This window comes from Heptranchias perlo, chromosome 22 (assembly GCF_035084215.1).
Source record: "Heptranchias perlo isolate sHepPer1 chromosome 22, sHepPer1.hap1, whole genome shotgun sequence".
Classification (NCBI taxonomy): domain Eukaryota; kingdom Metazoa; phylum Chordata; class Chondrichthyes; order Hexanchiformes; family Hexanchidae; genus Heptranchias; species Heptranchias perlo.
The window spans coordinates 32,336,041-32,354,060 of record NC_090346.1 but is presented as its reverse complement, the minus strand read 5'-3'; the positions used below and the strand labels follow the sequence as shown (position 1 = coordinate 32,354,060).

The 18,020-nt window shown below is 41.3% G+C and overlaps 1 protein-coding gene across 1 annotated transcript in view; it reads right to left on the bottom strand.

The window, feature by feature from the left end:
* Nucleotides 1-5,830: 5,830 nt before the first annotated feature.
* clec19a (C-type lectin domain containing 19A) overlaps nt 5,831-18,020 on the bottom strand; it is a 47,802-nt gene continuing 35,612 nt past the window's right edge. The window contains exon 5 of the mRNA XM_068003061.1: nt 5,831-6,409. Within this exon, the coding sequence (XP_067859162.1) occupies nt 6,330-6,409 (80 nt within the window). The 3' untranslated portion in view covers nt 5,831-6,329. The remainder of the gene's footprint in view (nt 6,410-18,020) is intronic.

The window sequence follows — 18,020 nt, the reverse complement described above, 5'->3', positions numbered from 1 at the left end:
CAGTCCCTGCCAGGGGCCAGCTGCCTTGAGAGGAGGGCCACCTCACACCCATGATCCTTTGCTAGCACAGGAGCCACCAACCACCTCTCGTGTTACTGGCCCTGAAATCGTACCTGGAAGAAACACTAGGAGAAAGAAAGGCATATTTAGCCACCCAGGGGAGCACGGTGTTACGAAAGAATAGGTTGGCATGTGTTCATTTTGGACTTTGTTGTATTGAAAATAGAATATGCACTTATGTCCTGCTTTGAAAACAATTGAAGTTAGAGTCATAAAGGAAAGGATGCACTTATTTAATTTTGACTATTCAATCAGATGATTATTATTAACATGATCATGAAGGAGCAAAGAGATCTGCTGTGTTGTGATGTTCTAGGATGGGTACTGAATTGAAGGATTTAGTTGGGGGAGAAAATGTTATGGCAGAGGTGAGAAAGGTAGACTGTGTTAAACAGAAGACAAGACTTCAATGATCAGTTGTGCTCTGATGGCCTTTGCAACAGTCACTGAGACTCCTCTGAGTGATGATTATCCTAATGCTTTCCTCCATGTACTACAACCTTCAAAGCAGCAAGGGCCAGCTCCCTAGGAATGTCCACATCCAGGTCTTTTTGGATGGCAAAGTTATGTCGGGCACAGTAGATAATGACTATATGGGGCACATGGGTTGAGTATATTGTAGAGCCACTCCTGACCTGTCAAGGCAGTGAAAACATCCCATTAAGTGGCTAGATAACCACACTGGTGGAGGCATGTACACCTCTGCTGCTGTTCGCACAACTCTTAGTGGGATCATTACCCATGGGAGCAGGTGGTACGCTCTGTCACCTACAAGCCATCCATTGACATAATTTTCTTCCTTGAAAAACTCAGGGAGGACCAAATTCTGGAGGACAAATGCATCATGACACGTTCCAGCAAATCTCACCTGATGAATGCGTACCCGTAATGTGCTCGGGCTGATGTTTTGCCAACGTCCGAGAGGATTTCAACTCATTGCAGGTCAGCCTGGAGCAAGTGGCAACCTCTGGAGCATCTGCAAATGTCCCCCACTTCATGAGAGATCCAGGAAAGTCAGTCAACTTAATGTTAAGGCATTGAATGAAGGACTGCAAGTCTTGGCGGACGGTCTAGAGAGGTCAATTTCAACCTGTTTGCAAAGTATAAAAGGCAGCACCTTGGAGCAACTAAAAGATATTTGATTGACTCTTTCTTAGAGATTTAAGGATCTTTCTGAATCAATGAGGTCTGTCCTCCCACTGATCACTGATAACCTGAATCCTGTTCCCAGTAGCAATTCAGATGCTGGTGCATGTGCCTCAGAGGCTGTCTCCTCTCACAGCAGCAGCATAGAGGAGCATTCTATCAGCTCCCCACAGAAACCTTCATCTTTGCAGGATCAGGCTGCCAAGGAGCCCATGATAAACAATCAGCCTGTCCTGTATCCATCTCAAGATTGGGGGTTCTGAAAAAAGGGCCACCTCCATTTCAAGAGACTCATAATATTTTGCAGCACTATCTACATCTCAGATCCCAGGCCCTCATGCGGCACATAGAAACAATGTAAGAATAGGGCAAAGTAAAGCTTGTGTGGTCACAAGGGGTGTGCACAGTGACAGAACCAAATGATATTTTTGTAAATAGTTGTAACAAATCACTAGAATGTTTGATATAAGGACTGCTTGGTGCTTGTGTTTCTGCTATGACAATGAGGCTCAAGATTAGGATGTGATGGTTAGCTGCGAGGAGCAAGGTTTTTACTTAAGACCATAGAGAGTTTTGTGAGAGAAGGCAGATGTTTGATGGGTTGAGACTTCCAAATAGTGCTCTATTCATCTGTGAAGGTGTGCCAAGTGAGCTTGTCTCTCAGCTGTCTAGCAGCTGTTGCCCTTGCACCTGCTTCCTGTTCTTCATGGGCTGGGTCTTTAATATCAGCACTGTTATCATCAGGCTGTCTGGAATCCTCTGGGACATCTACAATCAGTCCTTTCCTAATTGCAAAGTTATGAATCATATGCCATGCTACCACCACTACAACTTGCATTTATATAGCATCTTTAACGTGGTAAAATGTTCCAAGGCATTTCATAGGAGCGTAATCAAACAAAAATGACAAAAGCCATTGTAGGTCAGCGAGCATATGGGCGATGAGTGAATGGGACTTGGTGCAAGTTAGGAAAGGGGCAACAGAGGTTTGGATGAACTTAAGTTTATGGAGGGTGGAAGATGGGAAGCAGCCAAGATACCACAGTTTGCAAGATGGTGCTGGGCACATACTGCAAGGAACCCCAGACCTATCCAGACACCAGAACCTTTCTTATCCTGGTCTTCATGTGTGCTTCCCTGTAGCATTCCTCTGCAGCACTCATGGTCCTACAAAGAGGTGTTATGACCCATGAGAGTAGCAGGTATCCATTGTCACGCAACGGCCATCCCGGCCCTTGCCTCTGCTGTTGAAATAAAGCTGAGACATTAGAACAATGAAGAATGAAAACATCATGGCAGCTCCAAGCATGTTATAAATTTATGTGTAAGAAACTGTGTCTATCACCGCAAACAAGCTACACATTTAGGGAATGGAAGCCTTTGCAGTTCATATAAATACGGAGGATTACATTTGGGGCAAGCACAAGGGTGCAATCAATAGGCTCGACAACACTGGGAAATTTAGCAATTCAGAAAAGTGTGATGCTCCTCTCAGCTATTTGATTGGGTGCATTGTCAAATTGTATAAATTGTGTTGCCCTGGCAAATAAGGCATTGGTGACTTGCATTATAGAGGGGTGCACAGTAAATTGGTTGGTCTGGAAAAAGTCCTCTGTGTCATAAAAGTTGAGAGCTGGGATCACTTTCTTTGCCACGTTTAGAGCTGTACATGCCATGAACTTTGGTTGCAGATCTGGCTGCGACAATGAACAAAGCTCCTCCAAAGCTTTATGACTGAAGCTCAGCCTTCTGAGACAGAGCTCTTGAGCAAGGTCTTGGAAAAACTGCCTGGATATATAGATCCTGCTGGGATGGTCTTGCTCTCCCCTGGTGCTGCCTGATTAATCTGGCTTCCCTTACAGACTCTTGCTGCTCGTTTTACTCCGTATAGATTATGTAAAGTGGGATTCCCATTGGGAAGCCCATTGTGCAGCTCTCAGATCCTAGCACAGTAATTGCCTTGAAATAGAATGTTTCCAAGTATAATGCAGAATGCAGGGCAAGGCACCCTGAGTACAAAAGTGGAAAAAAATGCACTACCTGCAGTGACTCCCAAGATAAGGCCAAAAGTCACCACATGTAATCTCAGTTGAACAGTGCCCCTTTAATGAAAATGTCCTCCCAACTGTGCCTTTTAAGGGCGGATTCTCAAGGGCAGATGGGAAGGCGAAAGTTATGGAACTTATGATGACTGACGACATCCTGTCCTAATCATTCAGCGCGCCCTAAAACATAGCAATTTATGCCCAGGCACTTTTCCAGCAGAACACCGGCATACATTGGCCCCATCAGAAATTCCTAACCCCCGCAAAGACATAATTGCTAATTTAATCCATCCCCACAACCCAGTTATTTCAGGGCCTCCAGCTGAATACTAATCTGCATCTCCAAGCTCTGCTGTCCTGAAAACTTAACCCCTTGAGGGCTCAGTTTAACTCAGTAGTAGCATTTTAAACATATATTACACCAAGGTCTCACTATGGCAGCATAGTCTGAAATCCCAAAATGATACAAAGGCTATCGCATTTGTGTATATGGGGTTAAGGGGGTGTCTTATATTTTTGTGTATGGAGGGGTCTTTCACTGGTTTTGATTCAAAAAAAGTTGGACATCCTTGCATTAGAACTGTAGCAAACCTGTGGAATTGATTGATTTATAAGGACAACTTCAATCTATGTTAAAAAGTGAAGCTCCAGCTACAAAAATACTTGTAATTAGGCAGCACAAAACTGAGACCATGGAAATGTAAGGATTTTATTGTCTCTTGCTCTGTCAATGAATTGAAACATGGCCAAAGAAAAAGCTTTTTATTTTATATTAACTATACAGAAATGAAGACCTTTACAAGTCATTTTAACAATATACTGTATGTGTGCATCTGATTTTCTGTAAAATAATGGCTACAAGCTACAGCTCATTGTGTGACTATTAGTCACTGAATAAATTGAAAGTAAAGAGTTATAGAAAAATATCAAACGTGTACAGAACTAATTCCTTGGTAAGAAAATAAATAAGGTTAACACAAATTGCTCAGTTTGCATATTCAGCGGTCACAGTTTTCATAACACTGCCTGGCGACAGTGGAATTATTATTTTTAACTGCACTGACTAACAAGACTTAACACCTTCGAGATGGAAATGTAGTTGGACCTGTGCAGTTTATTTAGGTTGAAAGTTTAGGTCTTAGGCAATAAAAAAAGGAATGAGTGTATCTGAAATTAGTCAGCTGCTGTATGGAAGGTTTCTCTTTTCTGTTGTGTTCATATACACAGCAGAAATGGTTCTCTGAACAGTAACAGGTGGTAATAGTTTGCACTATGGGACAAGTACCCCATAAAACTAAGGAATAAGTGGTTGCGATTTATGTGGAACAAAATCTTCTGTTCTAAATGGACTTCTTTTGGACTGCTGTGTCTAACAGTAGCGCAATTGCATGTTAGGTCAAATGAAAGAGAGACCAAAATAGGCTGCAGTAGATATTTTGTTCTACCTTTACTATCTGACAAAGAGTCAAATAAGAAAACGATTTTCAATTTTTTTTTGCTTACATTTTTGTCACAATCAATTTTAATTGTGCTCCAGAAATAATGACAGCCTTTCAAAATAGTTGGTGTGTTTTGATAGCGGGCCTTTCTCTATTTCCACACAGTAAAACTGTTGAATGAATAAAACTGGTTGATACAAAAAGCAGCAAATGAGTTGTCTGAAAGCTGCCTTTATCAGTGGCTCCATGGTTTAAAGAGTGCAGGGCCATTTGTGCACTGAAATGAAACATACAATGGAACAAGATTGCAGCTTTTCAATTATACAAAAATGCCAATAATTAAATGGTCTACTTTTCAATTGAAGACTATTAATTTAAAGGCAATTAATTTTGCAAGTGTACGTTATAAAAGTTGATTTTGAAAGCTCCATGGGACGTTCAGCACACAGTTGTTTAACTATTGGTATTCCTCCACAATCCTAAACTTTGTAAATAAATTTATTGGTGCCTCTCAGTACTTCCTGGTTTCTGTTGTTTATGCTTTACAATTGCTTGTCAAATGCATAGAAGTTTCCTTTACAGTTATGTCACTAAATAATTCTTCAGTGATATCATGAATGAAAATGGAATTTATATCATTCAGAACACATTGAGATGTTTCCACTTGGACTTATCAGTAGAAGGAGACTACATAATGGTATTTGTTTATACTGGAAACAAGCCAGTTCACAAATATGTCTGGAAATGATATGACTGATGAACTTGACATTACATTCAGCAACGCTGTCAATATATTCATATTTTATGATATTCAAACACAAAACTTTTTTGTGTAATTTGACACTTTTCAATATCTGGACAGCATCACCAACAAACATTTTGGTTATTATTACATTTTAATTAGAACCCAAGGGCTACGTCCACATAGCTTTCCTTCCCATTGAATTGTTTCAACCCCTATTACAAAGGTAGGTAAGCAGGTGAAATTAGTTGCTGCACTTTTGCACTTGAACTAATATTTTTCAAACTTTGCTAGTATATCTGAAAGATTAGACAGATCATAGTACTCCAGATATATGACACAGCAATGTCTATGTGATACCACAATACAGGTTTCTGAACATGACATCAAGGTTATAAGATTGAAAACACAACTATATTGAAATTTGAAATGCAATTTTACATTCTAATAGTTTGCTGGAATTTAGTTAACAATATGATTTATTTTTGTTAAATTTCAACAAGTACATATTTGGTGGGGTTGTGACTAAATGATCCAACATAAGACAAACCTCTAACTAATACATTCTTGGAAACCAATCAAAAATCAAGACCATATGTTGGGACATAGAGTCGATTTGAGAATATTGAAATGTGTTGCTATGCTATGCACAATGCAATCATACTACATATCAAAAGGACTATGATTAATTGAACTTGAAAGTAATAATGCCAGAACAGGGGCCAAGCTCTGTTTTCATGCCCAGAGCAGATAATATTATTATATGGTGTGGCACTTTGATTAGAACTTCTAAAATTGGTTTTCCCAGTTGGCTAGAATGCCTTTACGTCAATGCTGCTAGTTCCAGAGAAATAACTTTCAAAATGAATTCCAAACAGCCCAAGCTACTTATGGTGGTTAGTTGTTCTCCAGGGAAGGAATTTTACAAACAAATGGAAATTCACGACTGCAACGATTGTCATTCCAGGATCTAAGAGCTGGGAATAGAAAAGGAGAAATGAATGTTGAGTATTTGACCTTAAATAATGTGATTTTTAATTAAAATGGGATTTGACTTTTTAATTCAAGAAAAGAGCAGAGTAGTATAGTGAAAGATTTATTGTCACTTCTTGCACACAGTATCAGCATCAAATCATATGCAGATTAGGTGTAGTGTGGTTTACAAGAAGTGGAAAGCTTCTTATATGTTAAACCTAGTCTCAGAGAGAACCTTTTCTACACCAGTGTGATATTTCCAGTTCCAGTACCATTCATTTTATAACTTCTTCGAGAGAGATATTGTCAATTATTGTCAGATTATGAGGATTTTGGGTTGTGGATTTGTTCCACTAGGAACTGGGTTGAAACTGCTTAACCAAGGCAGCACATCAGACTGTTAAAAAGAGAAGATTTTCATTTCTTTAGTCAGGGTTGGCTTTGAACCCAGATGTTAGAGATGAAGGAGCAGTGTGCTAACCCAGTGCAGTTCTGGTATATCCATCTAATAACCAATAATGTGAAGAAAGGAACAGCACAGATCAATGTTTACAGGTAATGAACACAGTGTCAAAACTTTTAAATACCACTGTGGGTCTGTATCTCCCTTTATTTGCTGATTTTAGCTGTGAACAATACAGATTTACAGCTAGCAGAAAATGCCAACATACTATTTGTCCATGTTTAGTGTTGATCTGAAGATTGCTCTTATTCAAAATGGGTTCAGGAAAATATGCAAATAGCTTTCTTGTTTGTAAAGTCATAAGAAATTTGTGCACAATTGCACAGTGGGGAATATAAACAAAAAATGAATCAGCTAAATAAAGGGCAAGATTTATGAGGATGTTGCCAGGGCTGGAGAATTTTAGCTATGAGAAAAGATAGGCTGGGGTTGTTTTCTTTGGAAAAAAGGAGGCTGAGAGGAGATTTAATTGAGGTATATTAAATTATGATGGGACTAGATAGAGCGGATAGGGAGGACCTATTTCCCTTAGCAGAGGAGTCAGTGACCAGGGGGCACAGATTTAAAGTAATTGGTAGAAGGATTAGAGGGGAGCTGAGGAGAAATTTTTTCACCCAGAGGGTGGTGGGGGTCTGGAACTCACTGCCTGAAAGGGCGGTAGAGGCAGAAACCCTCAAGTCATTTAAAAAGTACTTGGATGTGCACTTGAAGTGCCACAACCTACAGGGCTACAGACCAAGTGCTGGAAAGTGGGATTAAGCCGAATAGCTCTTTCTTGGCCGGCACGGACACGATGGACCGAATGGCCTCCTTCTGTGCTGTAATTTTCTATGATTCTATGAAGATTTTGAAGTATCCCCAAAGGACTGACTGAGGTGAATAGAACAGAAATGTTCTTGTGCACTGCCCAGGTGGCCCCTATACTTGCAGGGGATCTTCTAGTGCAGCTGGAGAAGGAGGAGACGGCAGACTGGAAGCAAGGAGGGCATAGGCTGCATATGACTCACATAACAAGCTACCTCATGATGTACCACTACAGAGCTGACTACCTGACATGAAATGCCCTCGATCTTTACACCATAAGATCACTTCAAGTTCACTATTAGGCACAGACACAATGGGCTGAATGGCCTCCTTCTGTGCCATAAATTTCTATGATTCTATGATTCAAAGCATCCAAAGGAGACATCATATGTGTTTTAACAAGCTCTACTTGTAAGCTAGCCTACTCGGGTCTGAATGCCCAGAGACTCAACCCAGTCTCTTGCTGGCCTATGGACAATCCACACCAGTAGTGTCCTGTTATCACCTGTACCCTGTAACTTTATCAGCCGCAACACCAAGTAACTGTTATGAAGCGCCTTTATCTGAGATAGTGCTTAATGACCAGATGCGATTATGAGTAAATGAACACAGAGGGGTAGAAATTTGTCTGAGCCCGTTTTCGAAATTGGGCCTCAGGCCTCCTTAACACTTCATGCACAGGTTGCCAGCGCCTCCACAAGCAGCTCGCACATCGAAGATGCTGAATGTCGGGCCGCTGCCAATTTCTATCCTACACATGTTTTGTAGTAAGGTATAGTCACTACATGCACAATTATGCATATATTGTGCAGATTATGGGATAAATAATGTACATACCAGTTGGTCTGTGCATCCTTTCAAATTCCTCAGGGCTAATGGGTTTGAGAGTATTGCTCTTGAATCAATCAACTAGTCTGCCTTCATATCCTGTCTAGGAACAAAGGAACAGGAGTAGGCCATTCAGCCTCTTGAGCCCGCTCCACTATTTGATAAGATCATGGTTGATCTGTGATCTAACTCCATATACCTGCCTTTGGCCCATATCCCTTAATACCTTTAGTTGGCAAAAAGCTATCTATCTCAGATTTAAAATTAGCAATTGAGCTAGTATCACTTGCCGTTTGCAGAAGAGAGTTCCAAACTTCTACCACCCTTTGTGTGTAGAAGTGTTTTCTAATCTCACTCCTGAAAGGTCTCGCTCTAATTTTTAGACTATGCCCCCTAGTCCTAGAATCCCCAACCAACGGAAATAGTTTCTCTCTATCCACCCTATCTGTTCCCCTTAATATCTTATAAACTTTGATCAGATCACCCCTTAACCTTTTAAATTCTAGAGAATACAACCCCAATTTATGTAATCTCTCCTCGTAACTTAAACCTTGAAGTCCGGGTATCATTCTAGTAAACCTACGCTGCACTCCCTCCAAGGCCAATATATCCTTCTGAAGGTGCGGTGCCCAGAACTGCTCACAGTATTCCAGGTGCAGTCTAACGAGGGTTTTGTATAGCTAAGGCTTCTGTTAATTGGCTCCATCACTTGTTACACTCTGTGCCCCCCTATTAAGTACAAGTTTTCCTTTAAACATAATACATCTTTGTTGACATTATTTTTGTGACTGCAGCACTTTTGCATAACTCTTTAACAACTATGACTTTCCTTGAAGTTCATATATGTCCTAGAGCTCAAACAGAAAACGTTGCACCTAACTTTCCAAGGCCCTGCCCCACCAGTGGGATTTTGCACACAGCAAGTGATTTATCGGAAAATCACGGATGCATTGCCTTGGATTTTCCAACCATTGACGTTAATGGGTAGAAAGTCAACAGCAATGTACTCTCGATTTTCTGATAAGCCACAAGCTGCAGGTAAGGCCCCAATAGTTGGCCTGGGGCCTTGAAAAATTCCTCCCCTTGTACTTTGGCTTACTGGATAGATCACGTGATGATCACCTTGACTTTGGAAAGCAATAGAATAGGCAGTCTATCATACTGTAGCTCAGGCTATAAACTACAAACACATTTATTAACAGTGAACAGATAGGTAAACAGCAATAAAGACATACAGTAGATTTATCGTAATATAAAGAATTTAATAGACTTAATTATAGAGAAAACAACAGTCACATCCCCTGCACTAAAACATTCTCTCTCTCTCTTACACACACACACAGTGGGTGAAGACTGCTGTACATAAACCCCAATCAGGCAGCTTCTGGCTATAGTGCTGTATGTTAAATATTACTACAAAGAATCGTGGCACCCCGCTCCCCCCTACCCCCTCACAGACCTGACTCAAGTCTTTCCTTGATTCCCAGGACAACAGGAAACCAAAGTCCTGTTCACCTACACATATCCAGCCACTACTCACAGTAGGGTTCAAAGACATCCGACTGATGCACCAGCTTGTCTGTTGCTATCAAACCAGGGTGTCAAACCAACAATTTGCCAGATCAAATAGACCAAAGCCTAAGCATAAAGTAATCAGGAAATACTTTGCTGGACAGAACATAGTATCATAGGATTTGACAGCAGAGAAGGATATCATTCGGCCCATCGAGCCTGTGCCTGTGCCAGCTCAGTGAGGGCAGACCACTTTTTCATGTTCCCTTGCTCTTTCCCTACACTCTTATTTTTTTGCTTTTTCAAATATTTACCCACTTCCCTTTAAAAATCTGTTATGGATTCTACTTCCACCACCGTTTCCGGTAAAGCATTCAAATTCCTAACAGTCCTCTGCATAAAAAAAATTCTCCTAACCTCTCCCATTATTCTTTTGGTAATGATCTTAAATTTATGCTTATAATTACTGATTCACTGACCAGTGGAAATAATTTTTCTCTGTTCACCTTCATCAAAACCATGTCATAATTTTGAACACCTCCATCAGATATTCTATTAACCTAATGAAAAGTGTCCCAGTTTCTCTAGTCTCTTCTCATAACTAAAGCCACTCATCCCTGGCACCAGCTTAGTGAATCACTTCTGCACCCTCTCCATGGCCTTCAAATCCTTCCTAAATTAGGGCACCAAAACTGGACACAATATTCTAACTGCAGCCAAACCAATGATTTGTATAGGTTTAGCATTACCTCAGCATGTTAATACCATTCTTAGTTACATTGCAGCAACCTGGAGACATACCAGTCTAGATTTTCTGCTTTAGCATAATAAGAGCACATCTCCATGAAAAAGCACCCCTGACCCCGATGGTCGTTAACATATTTTTGGTGGTTTCCCCGGCCTCCGCCTGGGAGGCTGCCTGGAGTGGGAGTGGAACTTTGCTGCAATGTAGTGTTGCTGGTGGCCTCTGAGCTGTCGGTAAAACCCAATAGTATTTCTCTAATTTTCAAAGTTACAGCCTAGGACTGTGCAATCAATTGTGCTCCGATCAATTGCTCAGGCTTTCTGGGTTTTTCAAATTTAAATGCCACCATAGCAACCTTGGACGCCAGGAACGAATCTTGGACATCAGTTGCCGTTGTTGCTATGGCAACATAATGGCAAAAACACTGGATGATATATTTCCATCCTCTGCATATGCTGTGGCATATTGTAGCATATTATACAGCATCTGTCCCTCTCGGTGGGTATTGTCTTCCCTACACAAGGCTAGAGGACACTCCTGCCTGGAGTATTTGTAATACTTTTGGCATGTTGTTGGCAACATTATGCCACGCTCTGCAGTGTCTGGAGACAGTTGCTTAGTTAAATGAGCAAAATTCAATACAACCTGCTGGGACCGCAATACAAATAAAATGTGACACGTTCCAGTATTTGATCAGGGAAGTGCCAGTACCTGTGGCTGGGTTTCAACTTACTCTTACTGAAAACACCGGATCAATTAATGCAACAGACAACAAAAGCGTACAGATTTTTTCAGGATAGCTTAGTTCACTAACTGTCCATTATATCAGCTCTTTTGTGACACAGTCCATGCTGCCATGGAATGCTTTACCATCTGAATGTCGTATGACTAATGAGTTTCTAGAAAAATAAAAAAACATTCAAGATACCACTAAACAAGCACCACAGAATGCAATATCTGTGGGATCTCCTAAACTTATTTCCTGTTAACTAGACCCTATCCTTTCCCCCTTTGTTCAATCCCTACCTACCTATATCCATGACTCCTCCAATGCCCTCCAACTTCAGATTCTCCGGTTTCTACCATCTACTTTTCACCATGGTTGTCCAGTCCTTCTACTCCTCCATACTTCACCAGGATAGTCTACAGGTTCTCCGTTTCTTCCATGAACAGCGGCCCAAACAGCCCCTGTCCACACCAGGGCCAGTACTTGGTCTCACTTGGAGTATCTGGGTCCTGATCTTATTTGCGGCTATTCAGCTACTGGATTTGTCACAGGAAAACACCAGAAGGACCACAAATTTTCAGCATGAGTACCAGGATATGCCTGCCTGTGACCGCCAGCCTTGCCAAAGTTTGTGGAGTCAGGGGGAGGTCACATACTCTAAAATATGAAGAGCAGGCCCCCGTGCCACTAAAGGCGCATCTTAGTGCCTGCCTGTCCTAAGGCAAACTGTAGTGCAGATAGTGGCACACCAATCAGTAAGGTTAGCTGCAATCTAAAGTTGGAAAGATTGAAGAACTTTAATTATAGTGTTCCTTTACGTAAGATTTTGCCTGAAATACTATGTTTATTTAATATGAAATATTTAATTGCGTCAACATTAATGTAAAACATTTTAATAAGTTTTTCTGTAAATATATTTCATGTACAGTATTGCTAATATTGCTGGGACATCCTTTAAATGGCCCATCGACCCCCTTTGCAAGGAGGCCAAAATAAATGCACTTTGCAAAATTCCGTGGTGGTCCAGGCTGCGTCTCCAGACTGCCAAGATGGGCCTCACATCCACCATTAGACAGGCCCACACACTTGGTCCCACTCTTCCACCAGGCCGGGGACTCAGGTACTCCTGGACTGGGGGGGTCCCTGTCCCCAACCACCCCTCCCTCTACGCTGCTGACCTTGTTTGGGACAAATGGAGGCTCTGCTCCTTACAAGGCCCCATGGAGACTTCCGGGGAAGAACGAGACCTGGCGTATCAGTGTCTCAGCCTAATTTGATGTCCTGCAACCACACTCCTGCCGGAGTTACAGCAGCAGTGCATGAGGTGGGCCCCTATGTCTGGCTCCATGTTTTCGTATTTGTATTTTCTGGCACATGGCTGAGGTCTGATGTATTAATATTGTTTACTACCAAGTTTTGCTATTCAGATTTGTACTTTTTGCTGCAGTGCTCAGTTGCAATGTACGGGCTCCTCATTTTTTACTATCAGCAAATTTTATTAACAGATCACAAAGGTAAGATGGACATTGTAGGTTCATTAGGCAAAGCTGAATCTCCTCTTGGTGTAAAACATTACCAAAATGAAGTAAACTGGTGTAAAGACTGACGATTTTCATAAATTTACTGTGAAATGTTTTATTTTTGTTTGGGTGTAATTTCCTCCTGTGTGTAAAGTGCTGAGAGCAAATAATGAAAACAGAGAGAGAAAAAAAACTTGTCAAAGGCTTGCTAACAGCTTGGTAATGTGTGAAATGTGCTTGTTGAATTCAGTTGAAGAGAAACAGTTGGTGCTTTCCTCGTGGATGAATCAATTTGAAATGGGAGACAGTGGGAGTAATTTTGACTTTGGGCGATAGTGTAAGACGGGCGATATCAGATCAGTTATCCATTATACATCTCTCCCGATTTTCATTTCCATTGAAATCAATGGGAGAAATGTACGACGGTTGGCTGATCCGATATCACTAGTTTTACACTATCGCCCAAGTTCAAAATCACCCCCAATCTCATCTATTCAGGACTAAAGAGGGATATGGGCCAAGTGCAGGCAATTGGGACTAGCTTAGTGGTATAAACTGGGCGACATGGACATGTTGGGCCGAAGGGCCTGTTTCCATGTTGTAACTTCTATGATTCTATGATTCTAAAGTTCAAACAGAGACCAAGCTGTCCAAGGCTCAGCAGCACATAATCACAAGCAGTGTGACTCCTTTTGCTGAGATGCCAGTGATGATCTCACTGTCATTTCCGACCTGTTCTCTGCTCCCCTACATGATTGTGTTGGCAGCATAGTCCCTAAGGTAAAACCTGACCCATGCTGTCAGACCCAACCAGGCTCAATTGAGCTGCAGCTGAATATCAAGTCCAGGAGATATATTACCTCACTCTGTGGTATTACTGGAGGATATGTTAGCATATTTGTATGAAATTCCTCTATCTGCTCTTTTAATGAATTTCTTTTTTATGGTTGTCCAGATATTTCTCTCATGATCAACATCAAGGACCATTTCTATAAACGAGCTGTCACCCTCCACGAACTGAAGTGCAACCTTTGCACACACAGGGGTAGATCTAGACTTGTGCGATAGTGTAAAACGGTCAATGGAAATAAAAATTAGGAGAGAAGTAAAACAGGCTGCCGACTCACTATCACCCGTTTTACACCATCGCACAAAGTCAAGATCTACCCCACAATATCTGGTAACGTAACATTGCACAAGTTTGAATAGAAACCCTTGTTACCGTGAATTGCTTGTTGGAAATGACACAAGTCCTCTCAAAACATTGCAACCAAGAGCGGCCTCACAATGGAGGTGCGCAAGGACAGCAATAAAAGCGGGAGGAGCAGGAGGAGCAGGAGGAAGGAGCTGAAAAGCCACTGGTAGAGGATCAGGAACTGCAGATTCAGGGGATGTATCATAATCTGCATCTTTTCAAGGGACCTGCAAATGACTGAAATAACTGTTTTGTTTAACCATTTACATCAGAAAACATTTTTTATTTATTCTTCGTCCTAAGAGCTGCATATTTTTCCCTTTAAAAGTAGTGGAGTTAAACTCAATTTTCTATTCCATGAAATGGCTAAAAGCATCTCATAATGAAAGTGATGTGTATTGATCTTTTCTGTGCATGGTAATGTTTAATTGCATTTTCTGTGTATGAAGTGTCTGAGTGCTTTTGGTCTTTTACTGCACTAAACCTCTATTCAACTGGTTTTCCTAGTCTGCTTGCCAGCAACTGTGAATCACGTTCTTATACACAGATATACACCCCAACATCTTGGTACTGCACAGATCAGAGAATCTGGCAGAGAGATCAGCGTGCCTGATTCATGATGCTCCCGATTTGCTGGCCACTGATTTGGACATTCGGGTGTGTTACTGACCTTCGCATCAGATTCTCTGATCTGTACTCCCACTGAGCGAGACTCCATGCCAGGAGTGGAGTATCTCAATTTCAGGGCTCTGGTGTCTGTGGACATGATCTAGATGAAGTGCCAGAAGTTGGTGTCCACTATTCTTCTTGAGATTCAGTATGCCTTATGGCTGGAGGTGATTATTCCTGTGTACCTTCGTCAGTGCCTGGAATGTCCTATGGCTTTTGTTGCTGGGGTACTACTGCTTTCAGAGCTGCCCCAAGAAAACACTCGTATAAGACTTGGTACGGACACAAAACTGACACTAATACCTCTGTCACTCAGCTGTTACTGTGCCTGTAGACACATGCCACTCCTGAAGGGCATCTCCTCAGGATGCCCACTCATTGCTGGAGGTTAGAAGAGTATGCTTTTATAAGGTTCCAACATCCCTCTCACAGATGCCAGTAACCCTTCTTCAATGGACTCTCTGCCCTGAGTTACTATGACTGCCATTGCAATTGCAACTGGTACTAATCCCCAACAATAGCGTGTTGTACAGTAGAGAACCTTTTCAAGTATGAAAGGAATGGAGTCAAGAGACTTCTCTATATGGTTTGTATGTTCAATAAGCCTTTGTTGGAATGCAGAAGGACCAAACATCCCAACTCAGGAACTCTGATCAGGATCAACCGGTATGTCAGATCTCCACCTCTGCACTTTCTGGCCCTCTTCAGTCCCCATTTCCCCTGCTCTTCCTGACCATGGTGCGGCACAACACCTAAGGGCCTATTTTAATTCTATTCCACTCTCGCAAGTAGGGTTAAAATCACCCTGTCAGTGTTTCCTTCTGCTGCTCATACTGCAAATCCCAAAATGCTGTATTATGTTCTGACTCTTAATGAAAGTGTGAGTGATAATGTTGAGTGTTCTACTGTATAATGTTGCTCTGGTTCCTGCTGTGAACCACTGGTTCCTGCATGATTATCTGTGAAATGGGCAGAGAAACATTTATAAGTACATGAAAACACTTCTTCAATTCGTTGTTGCCTTTGAATGTAATGATCTGTAAAATTGTTGTACTCAGTCTGATAGCACAGAGTCTGCAAAACAGGAGAAGATAGTATAAATGTTGTACATTTCAGCTGATCTGCACCTCCCTCTTGACTCCTTAAGAGGAGTGCTTTTTGCCATTTCCACGTTGATGAAAAATAACTTCCTTTATTCAAAGGGTGACAGCGCCTTGAACGTATTGGCTCCCCAATATCCCACTCTAGGCAGTTACAATAAACATTACCTTTTAGTGGAAAAGTGACATGAGCTAACATTAGGGGAGGGTGAATTCAGCAAGACTCATGTAATTTTGCATTCATTTTCAGGTACTGTCATTTTATGCACAATACACGTGGTGGGAATGTTTTTTTTTAAAAAGTTCCATCTTCATTGGGACATCTTTGCTCCATTATATCTGTGTGAGTACATAACTATGGTTTTCAATGTGTAACTCTGGAGATCCTTAAGCTGTTGGCAGGGTTTTCTACTTTTCCTCTCACCAGCCTGTGATCTTCCATTCATTCATTCGTTTTAATGGGTAGAAATTTGCAAGTTAGAGAGTGCAGAAGCAGAAAACCCCAGCTGCTTTTTACAGCCACAGGAACACAAGATCACAATAATGCTTTGAACTCTGAAGGCTCTTTAGCCCATTTGATTTTAGCTGTCCAGAATACCAAACCTACAGACTCCTGATTTCTACCCCCAACTAATCCTTAAATCAATTCAGCATCCTAACCTCATCTGCCTTTCCTGGCAAATCATTCATCAGTTCAAAGAACTATTCAGTAATATCTGTCCTAATTTCACTCTTCACAACCATGGCCCTGTGTCCCTTTGTCCTGTTGCACTGAAAGTATTATTTTAGGTTTACTTTCTCCATCCCATTATGTATTGTCTTTATCTCCATAAAGTCAGCTCTGAGATGTCTCTTTTTGAGAATGTAAATCTCCAACTTACCTAGTCATCGCTCATAGTTCAATCCTCTAACACGCATTGTTTCCTCTGCCATGTTACTAAGATCTGAATGGCCAACTTATGTGGCAGTGGCCAGAATTGTATGCAGTATTCCTGGTGCAGCCTGACCAGAGCACTGTAGTGGTACAGTGTGATTTCTGGACATTTGAACCCAACTTGAACCTAACCTTACACTGGTTGCACATGGTAAGCAATAAGTCAGTCAATAACCTTACATCTCTTTTAACTTCTCTCATAGCAAGTTCTATTCCACCGATGAGCATGTGTGCCTCATATTTTTACCTCCAATATGCAGTACTTTGCAATTGTCTAAATTGAACTGTATTCGCCATTGATCATGCCAGGCTGACAAGCTCCCTTTGTAAGATCTTAGCTGCATCCTCTCAATTCATAGTTCCCCTTAACTTGGTGTCATCTGTGAATTTAATTACCTCAAACTGAGACTACAAATCCAGGTCATTTATGTATAATAGGAACCAAAGGGATCCCTCTCCTACTTCCTCTCATATCAAGCTAAATCTCTTTATGGCTAACTTCTGCTTCTTTCCCTTTCATACCATATTGAAATCTTAGAACTAAAACCCACTGACCTTGCTTTGCAGAATTTTGTCAAAGACCTTTTGAGGCATGAATCCAATGGGAGAAACCCAGATGCACCTACCACTTACTACTTTGATAGATAGGTGTAACTCATAGCTACAAATGGGCAAACTTTAATACTCATTTCTAAGTGAGGAAATTATATCTCATAATGTGCTGGCAGTGTGTTACATAGAGAATACTGAATGGCTATCCAAGTTCTGCGGTTGTTATTTCTATTAGTGAGGCTGACTTTACACGCACAATGTCCAGAGATCCCATGTCAGCTGTGCGGCCTCACATGCAGTGGCAATGCATTGGAAAATCATGGATGCACTGCCCATGACTTTCCATCAATTGTGGAAAATATCTTAAAACAGGATGGCATCCAAAAATTACATGTAGGAACATTAATTTCAAAGACTGTTTACATAGCATAGAAAAGATACATTGTATTATCGACGAGCAAGAAAGGTGAGAGAAACTAAATTAACATTAAAGCTGTATGCGGGTAACAGAATCCCACAACAAAAAATGTATGAAGGGAATAATTAATGTAACCTTGTTTCCCT